This window comes from Perna viridis, chromosome 15 (assembly GCF_037379345.1).
Source record: "Perna viridis isolate PV_CMFRI_1.1 ecotype Kerala chromosome 15, ASM3737934v1, whole genome shotgun sequence".
Taxonomy (NCBI): Eukaryota; Metazoa; Mollusca; class Bivalvia; order Mytilida; family Mytilidae; genus Perna; species Perna viridis.
In genome coordinates, this window is record NC_142459.1 from 11,829,640 (window position 1) to 11,847,980 (window position 18,341).

The 18,341-nt window shown below is 39.7% G+C and overlaps 1 protein-coding gene across 4 annotated transcripts in view; it reads right to left on the reverse strand.

Annotated features, from left to right (window-relative positions):
- Window positions 1-16,709: 16,709 nt before the first annotated feature.
- LOC148596938 (uncharacterized) overlaps window positions 16,710-18,341 on the reverse strand; it is a 31,210-nt gene continuing 29,578 nt past the window's right edge. For 3 of the 4 annotated variants that reach the window (XM_088564370.1, XM_088564369.1, XM_088564367.1), the window contains one exon: window positions 16,710-17,156. In XM_088564370.1, coding sequence (XP_088420496.1) covers window positions 17,142-17,156 — 15 coding nt within the window. In that variant the 3' untranslated portion in view covers window positions 16,710-17,141. Of the gene's footprint in view, window positions 17,157-18,092; window positions 18,159-18,341 lie in introns of those variants that run through there. The other variant, XM_088564368.1, reaches the window with a different exon arrangement.

The window sequence follows — 18,341 nt, forward strand, 5'->3', positions numbered from 1 at the left end:
AAGGCGACTAAATAGTGCTCAGAAACCTAGCCGGGGGCTAGACGCTCTGCCCACAGAGCAACTGGGTTGTGTGCCCCAGATGGAGGAATGGGGTACCCCTGGCGTGTTCCATGCTGGGGTTGTCAGTCTATAATACGGGAAACATGACCAAACACCATAGTGGTGCACCGTGTTGGGAAAGATGCCACGTTAAAAAAACCCTACTGTGGCATTCTCTTGAAGTAGTAACCATAGGGTTCCACCACAGGAGGCTGAATTGCCCGACCCTACTCATCTCTCCTAATTTCCAGTGGCAATCAAAATTTGGCGACCCTATTAGCCTTGTGTCCCATCCCTTTTTCATTTCATCATGATTTCGTATTCATTTTATCAGTTTCATGTTCATCGTCTGCATATAGCTGAAATATTGCTGCGCGGACGTTAAACCCCAACAAACAAAACAGCTATTATTATCATTGCCGTCATTATTGTCTTCTTGTTTTGGTCCGATTTATCCATATTTGCCAGAACAATTTTGAATAGATGGTAACCAAATTCTTTAATATCAGGAACTTTTTTTACAAAAAAAAACTCCTTCAAAATATTATTTTAGAATACCTCACTTAGTCATATTATCAATCAGAATTTCTAACTAAATGCCCGTTGCAGGTTGAGTGTTTCTAATACTGATGTTTTCTGATAAAAAAAAAATTCCTTCCATTATGAACACATCTCTTCATGATGATACCCCGTGGAGGTCCGGGTGTTAAAAGAATAGGCCTGCAGCAGCGCTAAGCTTGTCGTATAAGGCGACTAAATAGTGCTCAGAAACCTAGCCGGGGGCTAGGGGGATGTACCCCAGGTGGTGGAATGGGGTACCCCTATCGTGTTACATGCTGGGGTTGTCAGGCTATAATACGGAAAACCTGACCGCAAACCATAGTGGTGCACCGTGTTGGGAAAGATGCCACGTTCCTCGCACGTTAAAGAACCCTGCCGTGGGATTCGATAGGAGTAGGAACCTTTGCGCTCCGCCACAGGAGGCTAGATTGCCCGACCTTACCCACTTCCCCTTGTTCCAGTGGCAATCAAAATTTGTCGACCCTATTATCCTTGTGACCCATCCTTTTTTTTTTCATTTCATGTTCATTGTCTGAATATAGCTGAAATATTGCTGCTCGGACGTTAAACCCCAACAAACAAACAAAAACAAACTTCATGGCGATTTTTTCCTACTTCTGTTGACTTCATTTTTCTCATTAAACTAGCTAGAAGCACCAAAGTCTTCCTTTTTCAGTTTATTTAGATTATATGCATCACAGCCCTTCCTTATGAAAAAAAAGACATCGGATGTTGCTATCATTTTGAACAATATGAATATGCCTTGATAAACGTGTAAACATCTTGCGTCAACAGAAGGGACACGGTCATTTTGGGTCTTTATTATCTCATTAGCTTGTTTTTCAATACTTATTTTGAACCCCGTGCAGGTCTGGGTGTCAAAAGAATAGGCCTGCTGCAGCGCTAAGCTTCTCGTAAAAGGCGACTAAATAGTGCTCAGAAACCTAGCCGGGGGCTAGACGCTCTGCCCACAGAGCAACTGGGTTGTGTGCCCCAGATGGAGGAATGGGGTACCCCTGGCGTGTTCCATGCTGGGGTTGTCAGTCTATAATACGGGAAACATGACCAAACACCATAGTGGTGCACCGTGTTGGGAAAGATGCCACGTTCCTCTCACGTTAAAAAAAAACCCTACTGTGGCATTCTCTTGAAGTAGGAACCATAGGGTTCCACCACAGGAGGCTGAATTGCCCGACCCTACTCATCTCTCCTAATTTCCAGTGGCAATCAAAATTTGGCGACCCTATTAGCCTTGTGTCCCATCCCTTTTTCATTTCATCATGATTTCGTATTCATTTTATCAGTTTCATGTTCATCGTCTGCATATAGCTGAAATATTGCTGCGCGGACGTTAAACCCCAACAAACAAAACAGCTATTATTATCATTGCCGTCATTATTGTCTTCTTGTTTTGGTCCGATTTATCCATATTTGCCAGAACAATTTTGAATAGATGGTAACCAAATTCTTTAATATCAGGAACTTTTTTTACAAAAAAAACTCCTTCAAAATATTATTTTAGAATACCTCACTTAGTCATATTATCAATCAGAATTTCTAACTAAATGCCCGTTGCAGGTTGAGTGTTTCTAATACTGATGTTTTCTGATAAAAAAAAATTCCTTCCATTATGAACACATCTCTTCATGATGATACCCCGTGGAGGTCCGGGTGTTAAAAGAATAGGCCTGCAGCAGCGCTAAGCTTGTCGTATAAGGCGACTAAATAGTGCTCAGAAACCTAGCCGGGGGCTAGGGGGATGTACCCCAGGTGATGGAATGGGGTACCCCTGGCGTGTTACATGCTGGGGTTGTCAGGCTATAATACGGAAAACCTGACCGCAAACCATAGTGGTGCACCGTGTTGGGAAAGATGCCACGTTCCTCGCACGTTAAAGAACCCTGCCGTGGGATTCGATAGGAGTAGGAACCTTTGCGCTCCGCCACAGGAGGCTAGATTGCCCGACCTTACCCACTTCCCCTTGTTCCAGTGGCAATCAAAATTTGTCGACCCTATTATCCTTGTGACCCATCCTTTTTTTTTTCATTTCATGTTCATTGTCTGAATATAGCTGAAATATTGCTGCTCGGACGTTAAACCCCAACAAACAAACAAAAACAAACTTCATGGCGATTTTTTCCTACAACTAGCTAGAAGCACCAAAGTTTTCCTTTTTCAGGTTATTTAGATTATATGCATCACAGCCCTTCCTTATGAAAAAAAAACCATCGGATGTTGCTATCATTTTGAACAATATGAATATGCCTTGATAAACGTGTAAACATCTTGCGTCAACAGAAGGGACACGGTCATTTTGGGTCTTTATTATCTCATTAGCTTGTTTTTCAATACTTATTTTGAACCCCGTGCAGGTCTGGGTGTCAAAAGAATAGGCCTGCTGCAGCGCTAAGCTTCTCGTAAAAGGCGACTAAATAGTGCTCAGAAACCTAGCCGGGGGCTAGACGCTCTGCCCACAGAGCAACTGGGTTGTGTGCCCCAGATGGAGGAATGGGGTACCCCTGGCGTGTTCCATGCTGGGGTTGTCAGGCTATAATACGGGAAACATGACCAAACACCATAGTGGTGCACCGTGTTGGGAAAGATGCCACGTTCCTCTCACGTTAAAAAAAAACCCTACTGTGGCATTCTCTTGAAGTAGGAACCATAGGGTTCCACCACAGGAGGCTGAATTGCCCGACCCTACTCATCTCTCCTAATTTCCAGTGGCAATCAAAATTTGGCGACCCTATTAGCCTTGTGTCCCATCCCTTTTTCATTTCATCATGATTTCGTATTCATTTTATCAGTTTCATGTTCATCGTCTGCATATAGCTGAAATATTGCTGCGCGGACGTTAAACCCCAACAAACAAAACAGCTATTATTATCATTGCCGTCATTATTGTCTTCTTGTTTTGGTCCGATTTATCCATATTTGCCAGAACAATTTTGAATAGATGGTAACCAAATTCTTTAATATCAGGAACTGTTTTTACAAAAAAACTCCTTCAAAATATTATTTTAGAATACCTCACTTAGTCATATTATCAATCAGAATTTCTAACTAAATGCCCGTTGCAGGTTGAGTTTCTAATACTGATGTTTTCTGATAAAAAAAAATTCCTTCCATTATGAACACATCTCTTCATGATGATACCCCGTGGAGGTCCGGGTGTTAAAAGAATAGGCCTGCAGCAGCGCTAAGCTTGTCGTATAAGGCGACTAAATAGTGCTCAGAAACCTAGCCGGGGGCTAGGGGGATGTACCCCAGGTGATGGAATGGGGTACCCCTGGCGTGTTACATGCTGGGGTTGTCAGGCTATAATACGGAAAACCTGACCGCAAACCATAGTGGTGCACCGTGTTGGGAAAGATGCCACGTTCCTCGCACGTTAAAGAACCCTGCCGTGGGATTCGATAGGAGTAGGAACCTTTGCGCTCCGCCACAGGAGGCTAGATTGCCCGACCTTACCCACTTCCCCTTGTTCCAGTGGCAATCAAAATTTGTCGACCCTATTATCCTTGTGACCCATCCTTTTTTTTTCATTTCATGTTCATTGTCTGAATATAGCTGAAATATTGCTGCTCGGACGTTAAACCCCAACAAACAAACAAAAACAAACTTCATGGCGATTTTTTCCTACTTCTGTTGACTTCATTTTTTTCATTAAACTAGCTAGAAGCACCAAAGTCTTCCTTTTTCAGTTTATTTAGATTATATGCATCACAGCCCTTCCTTATGAAAGAAAACATCGGATGTTGCTATCATTTTGAACAATATGAATATGCCTTGATAAACGTGTAAACATCTTGTGTCAACAGAAGGGACACGGTCATTTTGGGTCTTTATTATCTCATTAGCTTGTTTTTCAATACTTATTTTGAACCCCGTGCAGGTCTGGGTGTCAAAAGAATAGGCCTGCTGCAGCGCTAAGCTTCTCGTAAAAGGCGACTAAATAGTGCTCAGAAACCTAGACGGGGGCTAGACGCTCTGCCCACAGAGCAACTGGGTTGTGTGCCCCAGATGGAGGAATGGGGTACCCCTGGCGTGTTCCATGCTGGGGTTGTCAGGCTATAATACGGGAAACATGACCAAACACCATAGTGGTGCACCGTGTTGGGAAAGATGCCACGTTAAAAAAACCCTACTGTGGCATTCTCTTGAAGTAGGAACCATAGGGTTCCACCACAGGAGGCTGAATTGCCCGACCCTACTCATCTCTCCTAATTTCCAGTGGAAATCAAAATTTGGCGACCCTATTAGCCTTGTGTCCCATCCCTTTTTCATTTCATCATGATTTCATATTCATTTTATCAGCCCCCCTGTGGATCGCTATCCTTGTCGTGGTATTAGGGAATTTGATAAAGAGATTGTTTTTCTCTGGGTACCCAGTCATGTTGGTATTCTGGGGAATTCAGTTGTAGACAGGGTTGCCAAAAAAGGCATTAAATGAAATAATAAAGGACGTTAGTTTGCCATACACCGATTTTAAACTTTTAATAAGGAAATATATTTTAAAGATGTGGCAAAGGTTCCTACTCCTATCGAATACCACAGCAGGGTTCTTTAACGTGCGAGGAACGAGGCTTCTTTCCCAACACGGTGCACCACTATGGTTTGCGGTCAGGTTTTCCGTATTATAGCCTGACAACCCCAGCATGAAACACGCCAGGGGTACCCCATTCCACCACCTGGGGCACACATCGCAGTTGCTCTGTGGGCAGAGCGCCTAGCCCCCGGCTAGGTTTCTGAGCACTATTTAGTCGCCTTATACGACAAGCTTAGCGCTGCTGCAGGCCTATTCTTTTGACACCCGGACCTGCACGGGGCCCTATGTTTTTCAGGTATATCATTCAGGCTAAGAGGAGCCCCCACTGTCTTCACGGATGAGTGATTTATTTTCATTTTATTTGTTCCCAAAAGGAGGGGGAGGGTTTTGTTTGTTTGTTTGTTTGGGTTTAACGTCCGAGCAGCTATATTCAGACAATGAACATGAAATGAAAAAAAAAAAGGATGGGTCACAAGGATAATAGGGTCGACAAATTTTGATTGTCACTGGAAAAAGGGGGGATGGGTAAGGTCGGGCAATTTAGCCTCCTGTGGCGGAGTGCAAAGGTTCCTACTCCTATCGAATACCACAGCAGGGTTCTTTAACGTGCGAGGAACGTGGCATCTTTCCCAACACGGTGCACCACTATGGTTTGCGGTCAGGTTTTCCGTATTATAGCCTGACAACCCCAGCATGTAACACGCCAGGGGTACCCCATTCCACCACCTGGGGCACACATCCCAGTTGCTCTGTAGGCAGAGCGCCTAGCCCCCGGCTAGGTTTCTAAGCACTATTTAGTCGCCTTATACGACAAGCTTAGCGTTGCTGCAGGCCTATTCTTTTAACACCCGGACCTGCACGGAGCGGAGAGGGAGGGGGTGGCCGAGCCTTCTGAGTTTGATTATACAAAATAAACTTACCATGTATGTCATCAGAACATTTCCACCTGCAAGGATTTCCCAAATATTAGAGACCATAGGGATATCATATTTAAAATGTACATAACAGCAACAACCAGTGCTTGTTATTTTCACCAGGTGTACATTATCTAAATTGTAAATGTCTACATTCTTCAGAACAGTTACAATACGCCGTACTGCCAACAATATTGCTACAGAGATGAAATCCATAAGATGAAAGAAAAATAGATGTTAGAATGGAAAATGGAAAATGTACGCAACATCCTTATGTCCTTTTTTTTCCCGCGCTACCTTTCCACTGCCGCACATCACACAAAATTGTGTATCTTATTACCGGGTCCATTATAACACAATTATAAGTTTTTTTCTTTATTTTTTTCCACGAGGAATTGCTTGATTTTTATGTGGACTGGTACTTATTCACCCGAGTCCGAAATATTTCAGAGAACAAAAAACGTCATTTTAATGTAATTCGAGCTGTCCAGATTTGTTAATGTGAATTAATGAAGACGGAGATTCACTTCATATATTTAAAAACATATATATATATTTTTTTATCTTTTTAGGTTAATAACAAGACGTATTTCATTAGACAAGGCTGAAGTTTTGAACCTTGGAGCGACATTATCAATCGTAAATAAGAAAATAATGAATACGCATACAAAGAGGGCTTATTTTCTAGAAATGACGAAAGCGTATAGAGAGCAGACGAGGAATGATATACAATTCAATGAAATTTTAAATAATAGAAAAAGAGACATTTCACAAAAAATGGAGTGAGATTATTCCCTGTATCAATGGTTTTCTATTTTATGCCTGTATTTGTTTTTGTATTCTACTGTAATTACTTCATAGATTGTATCACCCCCTGTAGATCGCTATCCTTGTCGTGGTAGGGGGGCTTGCGTGCCTCAGTGATCCTAAGAGCTATGCCAGCTGGAGTTTTTCTCCTGGTAGGGGTACCCATGCTGGAAAGGTCAAAAGTTAGAGGTCAGATTAAAGCGATCCGAACATCGACCGTGGGCCCGGTGTTTAAAATAAAAAGTGGGTTCACCTACTTGTTTGCCGTGAGTTATTGGTGGGCGAGGAGGTCCTAGTGGATGAAGGTCGTATCTTAGACGCCAGTCGTGACGTAACCCCCGTGTCATCGATGGCTGGATGATCGAGGATACGGCTATATATGCCACTCGGCTCTTAGGTCATCTAAACGGGAGATCGGATGGACCCGGTTCGATCAATCGGCTGGTCACGCCATGCCCTTCATTTGTCCACCTGTTTTACAAATGGCATTTTGTTTAATCCAGTGTTTCTAAGATTTTCAAAAGCTTACAAATGGCAAATGAAGAAGGCGGTGGCTCATGGGTCAATCGAATAGTACGCTGTCTATGCGCCATTGATAGATACGCTCTGTTCGAGTATGTTGTCTCTGGAATCCCTGATGCTATCTGCTGGAAATCCGTAGAGTCCTAGCATCGCCCGTGTTGACACTTGGTGGCGGGTGGGGAACAGAGACGATGAAACTTAACATGGCGACAAAAAACAACGGGGAGTCCAATGTTTCTTATTCAAAAAAACGAAAAAGTGATGTCTGCAATTCTTAGGACGAAAGTGATAATGACTGGCCAAGATTTATTGTAATTTCTGCAAAAATTAAAGATAAAAATGTTAATGACCTTTCTCTTTTTCTAATACCCAAAACTATCAAGGGTGTAGCTGGTGATGTTAAAGATACAAAGAAAATAAGATCAGGAATTTTAATTGAATGCCTCAGACCTGGCCAATCATCAAGTTTGTTAAAATTAACCAGGATTGGTGACCTTGATGTGGTTTCATCTGCACACAAGTCACTAAATCAGTCACAGGGTGTCCTTAAATACCGAGGTCGAGACCTCGACGCCTTGACTGATGAAGAGATCTTTGAGGAACTGAAATCCCAAGGCGTTAAGTCAGTGAAAAGGTTTACTTCTCGACGTGCAGATGCAACCACACCAATGAGAACAATTCTGTTAACATTTAGTTCCACTTCAGTGCCATCTCATGTCTACATTGGTCCATACAGGACAGCTGTCAGTGTGTATATTCCTAACCCACTTCGGTGTTTTAAATGCCAGAAGTTTGGGCATGGAAAAGGCCAGTGTAGAGGAAAACTGTTTTGTTTCCGATGCTCTGAAGAAGGACACGAGGGAATCGACTGCAAAAAAGAACCGAAATGCAGAAACTATGAGGAAGCTCACATGTCATCATCTAAAGATTGCCCTCTTTATAAAAAAGAAAAAGATATTTTAAAGCTAAAAACTGAAAACAAAATTTCATATAGTGAAGCTCGCCAGAAGTGGTCCCTTTCCAACAATGTTCTTGCATCTGGCAAACCATCATATGCTAGTGTTGCAAAGCGTGCTTGTCTGTCCTCGACTGATAAGGTGCAGACGATCATGAGTTGGAAAGAGGATATCAATGGTCTTGCCAAACTGCCCAATGAGGTATCCACCAGAAAAATGAAACCATCCAAAAAATGTTTAGAGAAAATTAAAAAGGCTAGAGCTAAAAAATCTCACCAATGTTCCCAGACTCAATCATCCCAAAATTCTGGATCATCTTCAAAATCATCTCCATCATCACAACAGTCATCATCTTCGTCTTCCAAATCTTCTCAACAGAAGAATGTCCAACCCCAAAAAAAGTTGGGGAATTTCCGTGTGGAGGACTTGGAGAAATCTAAGTCTAGGCGACAGATTGTGTCGCCTGTGGTGTCGGATTCGGATTCTGAGTCTGACATGGAAACAACAGATCATGGACTTTGTCCAGGTGAAAACTGGCTGGGTCCCGACTTTGATCAGATTGACCAAACAGATCATGTTGCCATGAAAAAATACAAGGAGCTGCGTGCTCAGTCAATTCGAATTGACCTTAATGGTGGCACTCGTACTAGAAGGTCATCGAGTCGTGGTCGCGGATCCAAGTCAGAGAAAATATCCCCCATTCGTCACCCATAAAAAATGGCCAAATTACTTCAATGGAATTGTCGAGGTTTAAAGGCTAATATTTTGGAATTAACTCTTCTTGTTCAGTCTATTTTACCAGTTGCATTATGTCTCCAGGAGACTCATTTAAAAGAAACGGATCAAATTTCCGTAAAGGGATATACAATGTATAGTACATTTGCTGAGGCATATGAACTTGCTGCGGGTGGATCTACCATTTTTATTAGGGACAGAGTAATACATAGTTCAGTTCCTTTAACTACCTATCTACAAGCAGTGGCCGTTCGGTTATCCCTTGATAAAACCATAACCGTTTGTTCCATTTACATTCCCCCAAATTCAATTTTGTGCAAAAATAAATTAGTTGATTTGGTTAAACACTTGCCCAAACCATTTATTATTTTGGGTGACTTAAATGCTCATAATCCTTTATGGGGAAGTAATCATACGAATGATAAAGGTAAAAAAGTTGAGGAGCTCCTTCAGCAAGAAGACTTGTGCATATTTAATGACGGATCTTCAACGTTCCTTCATTCAGGCAATGGATCGTATTCTTCTATTGATTTAAGCATTTGTGATCCTCTCGTACTTTCAGAGTTTACATGGCGAGTTCATGATGACTTGTGCGGGAGTGATCAGTTTCTAATTATTTTGGAGCATTTATCCTCCAAAACAGAGGAACGTCAACCTCGTTTTAAACTTGAGAAAGCAGATTGGGCTTCATTTGAAGCCCACTGTCTTGAAGAATTACGATTAGAAACGATGAAGGATGTTGAAGATCCCATTTTATTATTTAATGAAAGACTGACATCAATTGCTAATAAAACACTACCTAAAACCTCGACAAATCCAAAAAGGCCTAGTAAACCATGGTTTACTGATGAGTGCGACAAAGCGGTCGAAGAACGCAACAAGGCCCATCGCCGGTTTGACAAAAATCCTACACCAGCAAATCTGTCAAACTTCCGAATATTTCGAGCAAAAGCTCGACGTGCATGTAAACAAGCCAAACGAACCTCTTGGAAAAAATTTGTTTCTAGTATTAAATCTCACACTCCCCTCAATAAAGAATGGAATTTTATTAGAAAAGTAAAAGGAAAAAATTCGAAGTCTTCAGTCAAACACCTTAAAGTTTGGTAATACCACTCTAACCACCGAAAAAGATATCGCCAATAAGCTAGCCTAACCTTTCGCTAAACATTCATCCTCAACTACAAACCAGATTTTCAAAAAATTAAATCATCTGCAGAAAAGACAAAATTAAACTTCAAGTCAAGTAATGCGGAATCTTACAACTCTCAATTTTCTATAGAGGAACTAAAATCGCCACTGGCTAAAGCCCACGATACAGCTAGTGGGCTAGATAATATTCACTATCAACTTTTGAAACTTGTTCCTGATCCATCTCTACATACACTTCTTGCGTTAATGAACGAGATATGGACTTCTGGTAACGTTCCGTCCATCTGGAAAACGGCTTCAGTTGTCCCTATCCCAAAACCAGGAAAGGATCATACGGATCCTTTAAATTATCGCCTGATCGCATTGACAAGCTGCGTCTGCAAGACAATGGAACGAATGGTCAATGATCGCCTTGTGTGGTTCTTTGAGAAGCACAACTTACTCACTAATATTCAGTGTGGTTTTAGGCAAGGCAGAAGTACTCTTGACCATTTAGTCCGGTTTGAAACGCTCATCAGAAATGCATTTGCTAAAAATGAACATGTTGTGTCGGTCTTTTTCGATTTAGAAAAAGCATATGACACGACGTGGAAATATGGTATTTTAAAAGATTGATTGATTGTTGTTGTTTATTGCCGTTTCGGCAATACTTAAATCTAGGTTTCTTAAGGCACTATTTATTTTTAAAATAGTATCCAGTACCGATTGGGGTGCTGATACCTCAATTTTATTAAATTTATATAGATCTTTGGTTAGGTCTAAACTTGATTATGGATCTATTGTTTATGGTTATAGACCTTTAATAAGAAAATATATTTTGAAGATGTGGCAGGACCGATGGGACGGTCTTGAACACAACAAACTCAATTCCATAAAACCCCATCTGGGCGTTCATCAATCCGGGTCGGGCAATCGCAAAAGCAGTGCGCAAAGAGCAAGTGGTCATGACTAGATGCCGCATTGGACATTCTAGATTTACACATGGCCATTTGCTTGTTGTTGATCCTCGATCTGAGTGTATCCTATGTGATTGCCCTTTCTCTATCAAACATGTTCTTCTAGATTGTGTGGATTTTGCTAATACCAGGCAAAATCATTTTGACTGCGCCAATATGTTTGATTTGTTCAAGACCGTTTCATCTAAAAACATTATCGATTTCTTGAGGGACATCGGTTTATTTAATAAAATCTAAATTGGATACCTTCATTGATTTTTCAATATTTTAAATGTTGTATCGAAGTTATGTTTCTATGTGTATTTTATGTCTTAGGTTCACCTTTTATGTACCTTTTTATATGTAAATAGCTGTTTGTTTTAATTTCATTATTTTATGAAGAGACTTTGATCTTGCTTTTGATATTTTCCTTACATTAAATGTTCTTGCCGTGATATGGCCCTGGTCGCCGAAACGGCAATAAACAACAACAATCAATGAATCATATTTTCATTTCATTAAATGTTCTTGCCGTGATATGGTCATAGTCGCCGAAACGGCATTAAAACATAACAATCAACCATCCAACACTGTCAACAATTCAAAACATCTCAAGAAAATCGGAGTCCGTCAAGAAAAATTGGATATGCCCTGGACCCTCTTCGCAGTAAAATTAGTAACAAGGTTGTTTTGATCTTTTGTGGTATGTTGACAGGACATTTCTTCCACCATATCGTCCGTACATATTTTATTTTGTTTCAAATAATCTGCTAGGTCTTTCCCAGGAAGTTCGGCTACTAACCGTACATAGTTGAAAGTTATTTTACGTTTGTCGTCAACATGAAAGCCTAATGTTAAAGGTTTTTTCTTCTTTTCTGTTGTTCATTTTGATTTTGTAAAAACAACTTTAATGTTTTTAAATTCACCTTTTGGTAGTTCATTTTATCATCCATTTCATGTTCATTGTCTGAATATAGCTGAAATATTGCTGCTCGGACGTTAAATCCCAACAAACAAACAAACTTTCATATTTTTTTAAAAGCATATTTTATCGTCAGTTGATGTATAAGGAATCATTAAATTAAAATGTGCTTCTTGTAATTGTAGATTTTGCTTATGAAGCTGTACCATTTGTGTGAAGGAAGTCATTTGAAAAAAAAGTATGACAACTCTAATACATTTATTATCTTTTATAATGTTCGCTGGGGGTTCTCTTTTAGGGTTTTTTGGTGATTTAGAGCTTGGTTAATTGATTTGTAAATATAGGGTATTATCTGTTGAATATACAGCCATTGACGTCTATTTATTTGTACACCTATTATAGTTTCTTTTTTCGTTAATGAAGCGACGAATGTCAATCACTACTTGGTTTTGATAACGACATATGGTAACATAATAACTGTCGGGTATTTTAAATTGTTGCATGTAGTCGCACAAACTGTTGTTAATTAGGTTTGCATTGGAATAATGTTCAAGTCTAATACAATCTTTTCCTTGACGTATTTCCTTTTCACAACCCATTTCGGTAAGCGTTAAGTTTGCTACTATCATCACAAACACCACGAATAGTGCTATCCATTTAAATGCATTCTTCTGAGTACGAAAGCAATCGTTCGAAAAATTGCTATTTGAATAATTGTACAAAGAGGTTTCAAAATCTATATCAGTGTCTTCGTTTCGGATAATTGTGTTAGACATGTTAATCGTTTGGTATTTAGCGTATTACTAACGTCAATAGATACAATCTTTCCTTTTACATATTTAAAATGGCATCTAAATCTGATACGGTTGTGAAAAAGATATTCTATTGTGATAAACTATTTAATTGACACCCAAATGGTAGGTATCCTGAGAGCAGAATGGTATCCTGTCTGAATGACAGGCTATATTCTATTAATAGTAGATATGTGATATATATATATTGAAGGTATCCACTGCAAGTAGCTATATTGTATTAATAGTTAGGGAATATATATCTAAGGTATCCTCTGTTTATAATAGTATGAAGGGTATCCTAGGAGAAGGGGTGGGTGCGGTATCTTATCTATTTATAGAAGGGTATCCCGAGAGAAGGGGGTCCGTTTCAACCCCTTTTGTAGTTGTTGTTTGTTTGTTGATTTTGTTTGTTGGGGTTTAACGTCCAAGCTATATTCAGACAATGAACATGAAATGGATGATAAAATGAACATGAAATGAAAAAAAAAAGGATGGGTCACAAGGATAATAGGGTCGACAAATTTTGATTGCCACTGGAAAAAGGGGGATGGGTAAGGTCGGGCAATTTAGCCTCCTGTGGCGGAGCGCAAAGGTTCCTACTCCTATCGAATACCACAGCAGGGTTTTTTAACGTTCGAGGAACGTGGCATCTTTCCCAACACGGTGCACCACTATGGTTTGCGGTAAGGTTTTCCGTATTATAGCCTGACAACCCCAGCATGTAACACGCCAGGGGTACCCCATTCCACCACCTGGGGCACACATCCCAGTTGCTCTGTGGGCAGAGCGCCTAGCCCCCGGCTAGGTTTCTGTCAGGTTTTCCGTATTATAGCCTGACAACCCCAGCATGTAACACGCCAGGGGTACCCCATTCCACCACCTGGGGCACACATCCTAGTTGCTCTGTGGGCAGAGCGCCTAGCCCCCGGCTAGGTTTCTGAGCACTATTTAGTCGCCTTTTACGACAAGCTTAGCGCTGCTGCAGGCCTATTCTTTTAACACCCAGACCTGCACGGGGCTTTGTAGTTGTGAATGTGGTTATCGTTCAAGAGGGGACTGCCACAACAGTATACAAGTTCTTCTTGAACCCTTTCCAAACATCTGCACAACTGGTCTGATAATTTCTGTTTGCAGTATACAACTCGCCTCTTTCCACATTCTGAACAATTATGAATGCTCTTACTTTTGCTGTAAAAAAATATCCCAAAATAAATATTAATTCCTTCATACATCTATATTAAAACATGTCAAATATAATCATAGCAAAAGGCAGTCATGTTTTATACATACTATATGTTGTAGTTGTTGACAAAAAATTATTCTAAATTTAATAAACTAAAATTCTGTTAGCATACCTCACTATTTGATACCTCACCCAAAATATTCATAGTTAAATCAAAATCTAAAATAGGAGGTGCAGCTACATTGTATATTTAGTTTCTGTGAAAGTTTCATTGAAATCCATCCAGTAGTGTAAGAGGAGTTGAGGACACAAGATACGGACGGACAGATGGATGAACAAACATACAGAATGACACCATGAACACTATACATAATGTCCAATTTACAAAAAGGGGGTATAAAACATTCCTCTTTACTGTGACTTGTATATTGCTTAGTGGGAAAAACATTTCAATGTCAAGGAAACTACAATCAGTCAGCATACTAATACAATAGAATAGTGGGGGGTTGCCATTCTGTCTTCAACATACTGCATTCCCTCACACCATTAACGACAGCTTCAATCATTTCTGGTCTAGTATATACATCATGAAGTCGTTTCCCAGATTACTTCTAGAGCATGCGTTGCATTATGATTTCTAGAACTTGCACTTTCAGCATATTGTGACCCCGTGCAGGTCCGGGTGTTAAGGGAATAGGCCTGCAGCAGCGCTAAGCTTGTCGTATAAGGCGACTAAATAGTGCTCAGAAACCTAGCCGGGGGCTAGGCGCTCTGCCCATAGAGCAACTGGGATGTGTGCCCCAGGTGGTGGAATGGGGTACCCCTGGCGTGTTACATGCTGGGGTTGTCAGGCTATAATACGGAAAACCTGACCGCAAACCATAGTGGTGCACCGTGTTGGGAAAGATGCCACGTTCCTCGCACGTTAAAGAACCCTGCTGTGGTATTCGATAGGAGTAGGAACCTTTGCGCTCCGCCACAGGAGGCTAACTTGCCCTACCTTACCCATCCCCCCTTTTTCCAGCGGCAATCAAAATTTGTCTACCCTATTATCCTTGTGACCCATCCTTTCTTCTTTTCATTTCATGTTCATTTTATCATCCATTTCATGTTCATTGTCTGAGTATAGTTGAAATATTGCTGCTCGAACGTTAGACCCCAAACAAACAAACAAACAAACAAACAAACAGCATATTGTGAAGACTCGGGACCCAAGTAACTTATTAGCTGGTCCAATGATCTGTTTCATCATAATCTAATTGTTTGACTTTGTCCATAAATGATCTTTTCCATGAACCAAAATATTCCGATTTATCATTGAATTTTCTGAGTCCCTTCAACAGCGAGTCTTTCTTAATTATGAGTTATAAAGTGTCATTTAAGGAAACAGAAGGTGTGGCATTTGCATTTAACTGTGTTTCCTTTGTGGGTTCAGTTTTTAAGTCTTTCGGTTCTAATGATTTATTTTCAACTGGGTGAGTATCTATGTTTGGTTATTGAATATGATCTATATTTGACTCTTGAATATTGTCTTTTAATTTATTTTGTTCGTGAATGAATTGTTGAACTGTATCTTGCTGAACTTGTTCTAGTTTATCATTTTCGTCTTCTATATCAGATTGAGTCTCACTTGATGAGTCCTCAAGATATTCTTCCAGTATTTTGTTAGCCTGTTCACATTCTTTAAAATCTCTTTCGGTATTTAGGATCTTCACATTTGCCTCTATTTCAGCCTTTTGCTTTTGGAGTTCGGCTTCTTTTTTTGCATAATGCATCCTTCCTTTCAGTTCTTCTGCTTTAGCCTTTTTGATTTATGTACTTGGCATTTAATTCTGTATCAGTTGATCTGCTTGAATGTTTAGATAGTTTGGAAAGTTTTGATCTAATCGACTTCTTAACAGACTTTGATTTTACTGTTTTTGATTGTTCCGCTTTTACGGGAACACTTGGTTTTGCAGTTTCTTTAGATCTTGTGTTTCATCTATATTTTGTTTGTCTGTTTCTGCAACTGTTCTATCCAATTCTGATTTAGATGTTTCAGTTTTTTGTTTCATTCATTGTTTTTTTTTCTTCAATGTCTAAATTAGATTCTGACCTATTTACACTGTCATATTGCCGAAAAACAGATTCAACATACCGTGCAGGTCCGGGTGTTAAAAGAATAGGCCTGCAGCAGCGCTAAGCTTGTCGTAAAAGGCGACTAAATAGTGCTCAGAAACCTAGTCGGGGGCTAGGCGCTCTGCCCACAGAGCAACTGGGATGTGTGCCCCAGGTGGTGGAATGGGGTACCCCTGGCGTGTTACATGCTGGGGTTGTCAGGCTATAATACGGAAAACCTGACCGCAAACCATAGTGGTGCACCGTGTTGGGAAAGATGCCATGTTCCTCGCACGTTAAAGAACCCTGCTGTGGTATTCGATAGGAGTAGGAACCTTTGCGCTCCGCCACAGGAGGCTAAATAGCCCGACCTTACCCATCCCCCTTTTTCCAGTGGCAATCAAAATTTGTCGACCCTATTATCCTTGTGACCCATCCTTTTTTTTCATTTCATGTTCATTTTATCATCTATTTCATGTTCATTGTCTGAATATAGCTGAAATATTGCTGCTCGGACGTTAAACCCCAACAAACAAACAAACATACTTCTGAACTGATAACTTTCTAGTTCTAAATTATTCAAATTCACTTCTTCGCAATTCTAAATGTCTAGTTGTCTTTACATATCTGGTAAACTGTTCAGAAGTTTTTTTTCGTATTGTGTGAGTGTTTGTGAAATTTGAGCTTCAGTGTCTTGAAATAAAATTCCAGAATCTTGCATCCTATCTTACAATGTTCGAACTTATTTATAAATATCATCTAAGGCACTCCAGTATTTTCCTTAAGTTTCTGTGTACTTCTGTTATGCAGGTTCTGTCAAAGGACGACCTGGCCTGAGGCTGTGCGAGCTACAGGAATCTGACCAATTATGTCTGTCTCCGTTTGATGCCATTTTGTTCCAATACCGGGAACACCAAGCTGATCCAGAACTGGATTTTGTACTGTGCAAAGTTAAACTTTATTGCTATCCAAACCCCCTTAGAGGGTACAAAACTACAAAGATTAAAAAAAATATAATCATAAGAACTGTGAAATTTCAATCTTAAAATAAGAAATAATAAGACCGAATAATTGTTACAATTTGACAATATACTACTAATCATTGTTCAAATCTGGTTTAAATGTTCTCATGAGATGTATGTATAAATAAAGTCCATCACATTTATTTCAACATCATAAAAAGTATATGACTTATTTCAGTGTTAGTTACATAATAAGGTCAAAGATGTTCAACTAATAAAATGACTGAATAATTGTAGCAAATACAACCATACACTTCATACAAAATAAAGTTTATGTGATTTTTTACGGGTGTCACCGGTGTGTATATACACTATTGAAAATTGGAAAAATATATGTCTAGTGTTCCATATTATGGTTAAATAACAACATGTTACATCAAAAATAGTTTTAAGAATAATTCTGGTTCAATCTTACAATTATTTATATGAATAGAAATGCTACGTGAGGTCAATATCTAGGACGTTCAGAGCTTCATGTATGTTGGACGCGTGTACATATAACAACGACATTACCAAATATCATAATGGGATAAACAAATTTATTAACTTATCAATTAATCAAAACAAAAGGTATAAACTTACTCCGTGTGAGGATCAACACCTAATTAAACAAAATATTTAACTTGGCCGATGGATAGGATATCAATACGTAATTCTAATAAAAAGCTAATACCGTACCGGTGTATTGGAATATTGATCCGGTTTCTGGAAAATGTATATACATAAAATCAGTTACAGTACACCACTATAGTCGTGGTAATCGTGCTAAACCCAAGTGGTGAATGTACACTTGTCGAAATGTATGTGAAAATTCTAGTTATTGCTTCCTATCCACTTTCAGTTGATGTCTCAGTTTAATAAACAAAGTAAAACAACGGTCAGATTAAGGCAAACAAAATTCAACATGTTATTGTAGATAGCAAATTTATTGAAACTTTGAGTTATTGTTCTCCAAATCACCCAAATATATTACCTGGAATAATAAAAAGACTTTCAGTGACGATTAAGGATCTATACATGTACATGGTCGGTTTTTTAATATAGATCACATGGAACAAAAGATTGATTGATTGTTGGGGTTTAACGCCCAAGCAGTAATATTTCAGTTACATTCAGGGAATGGACATGAAATGGAATGATAAAATGAACATAAAAT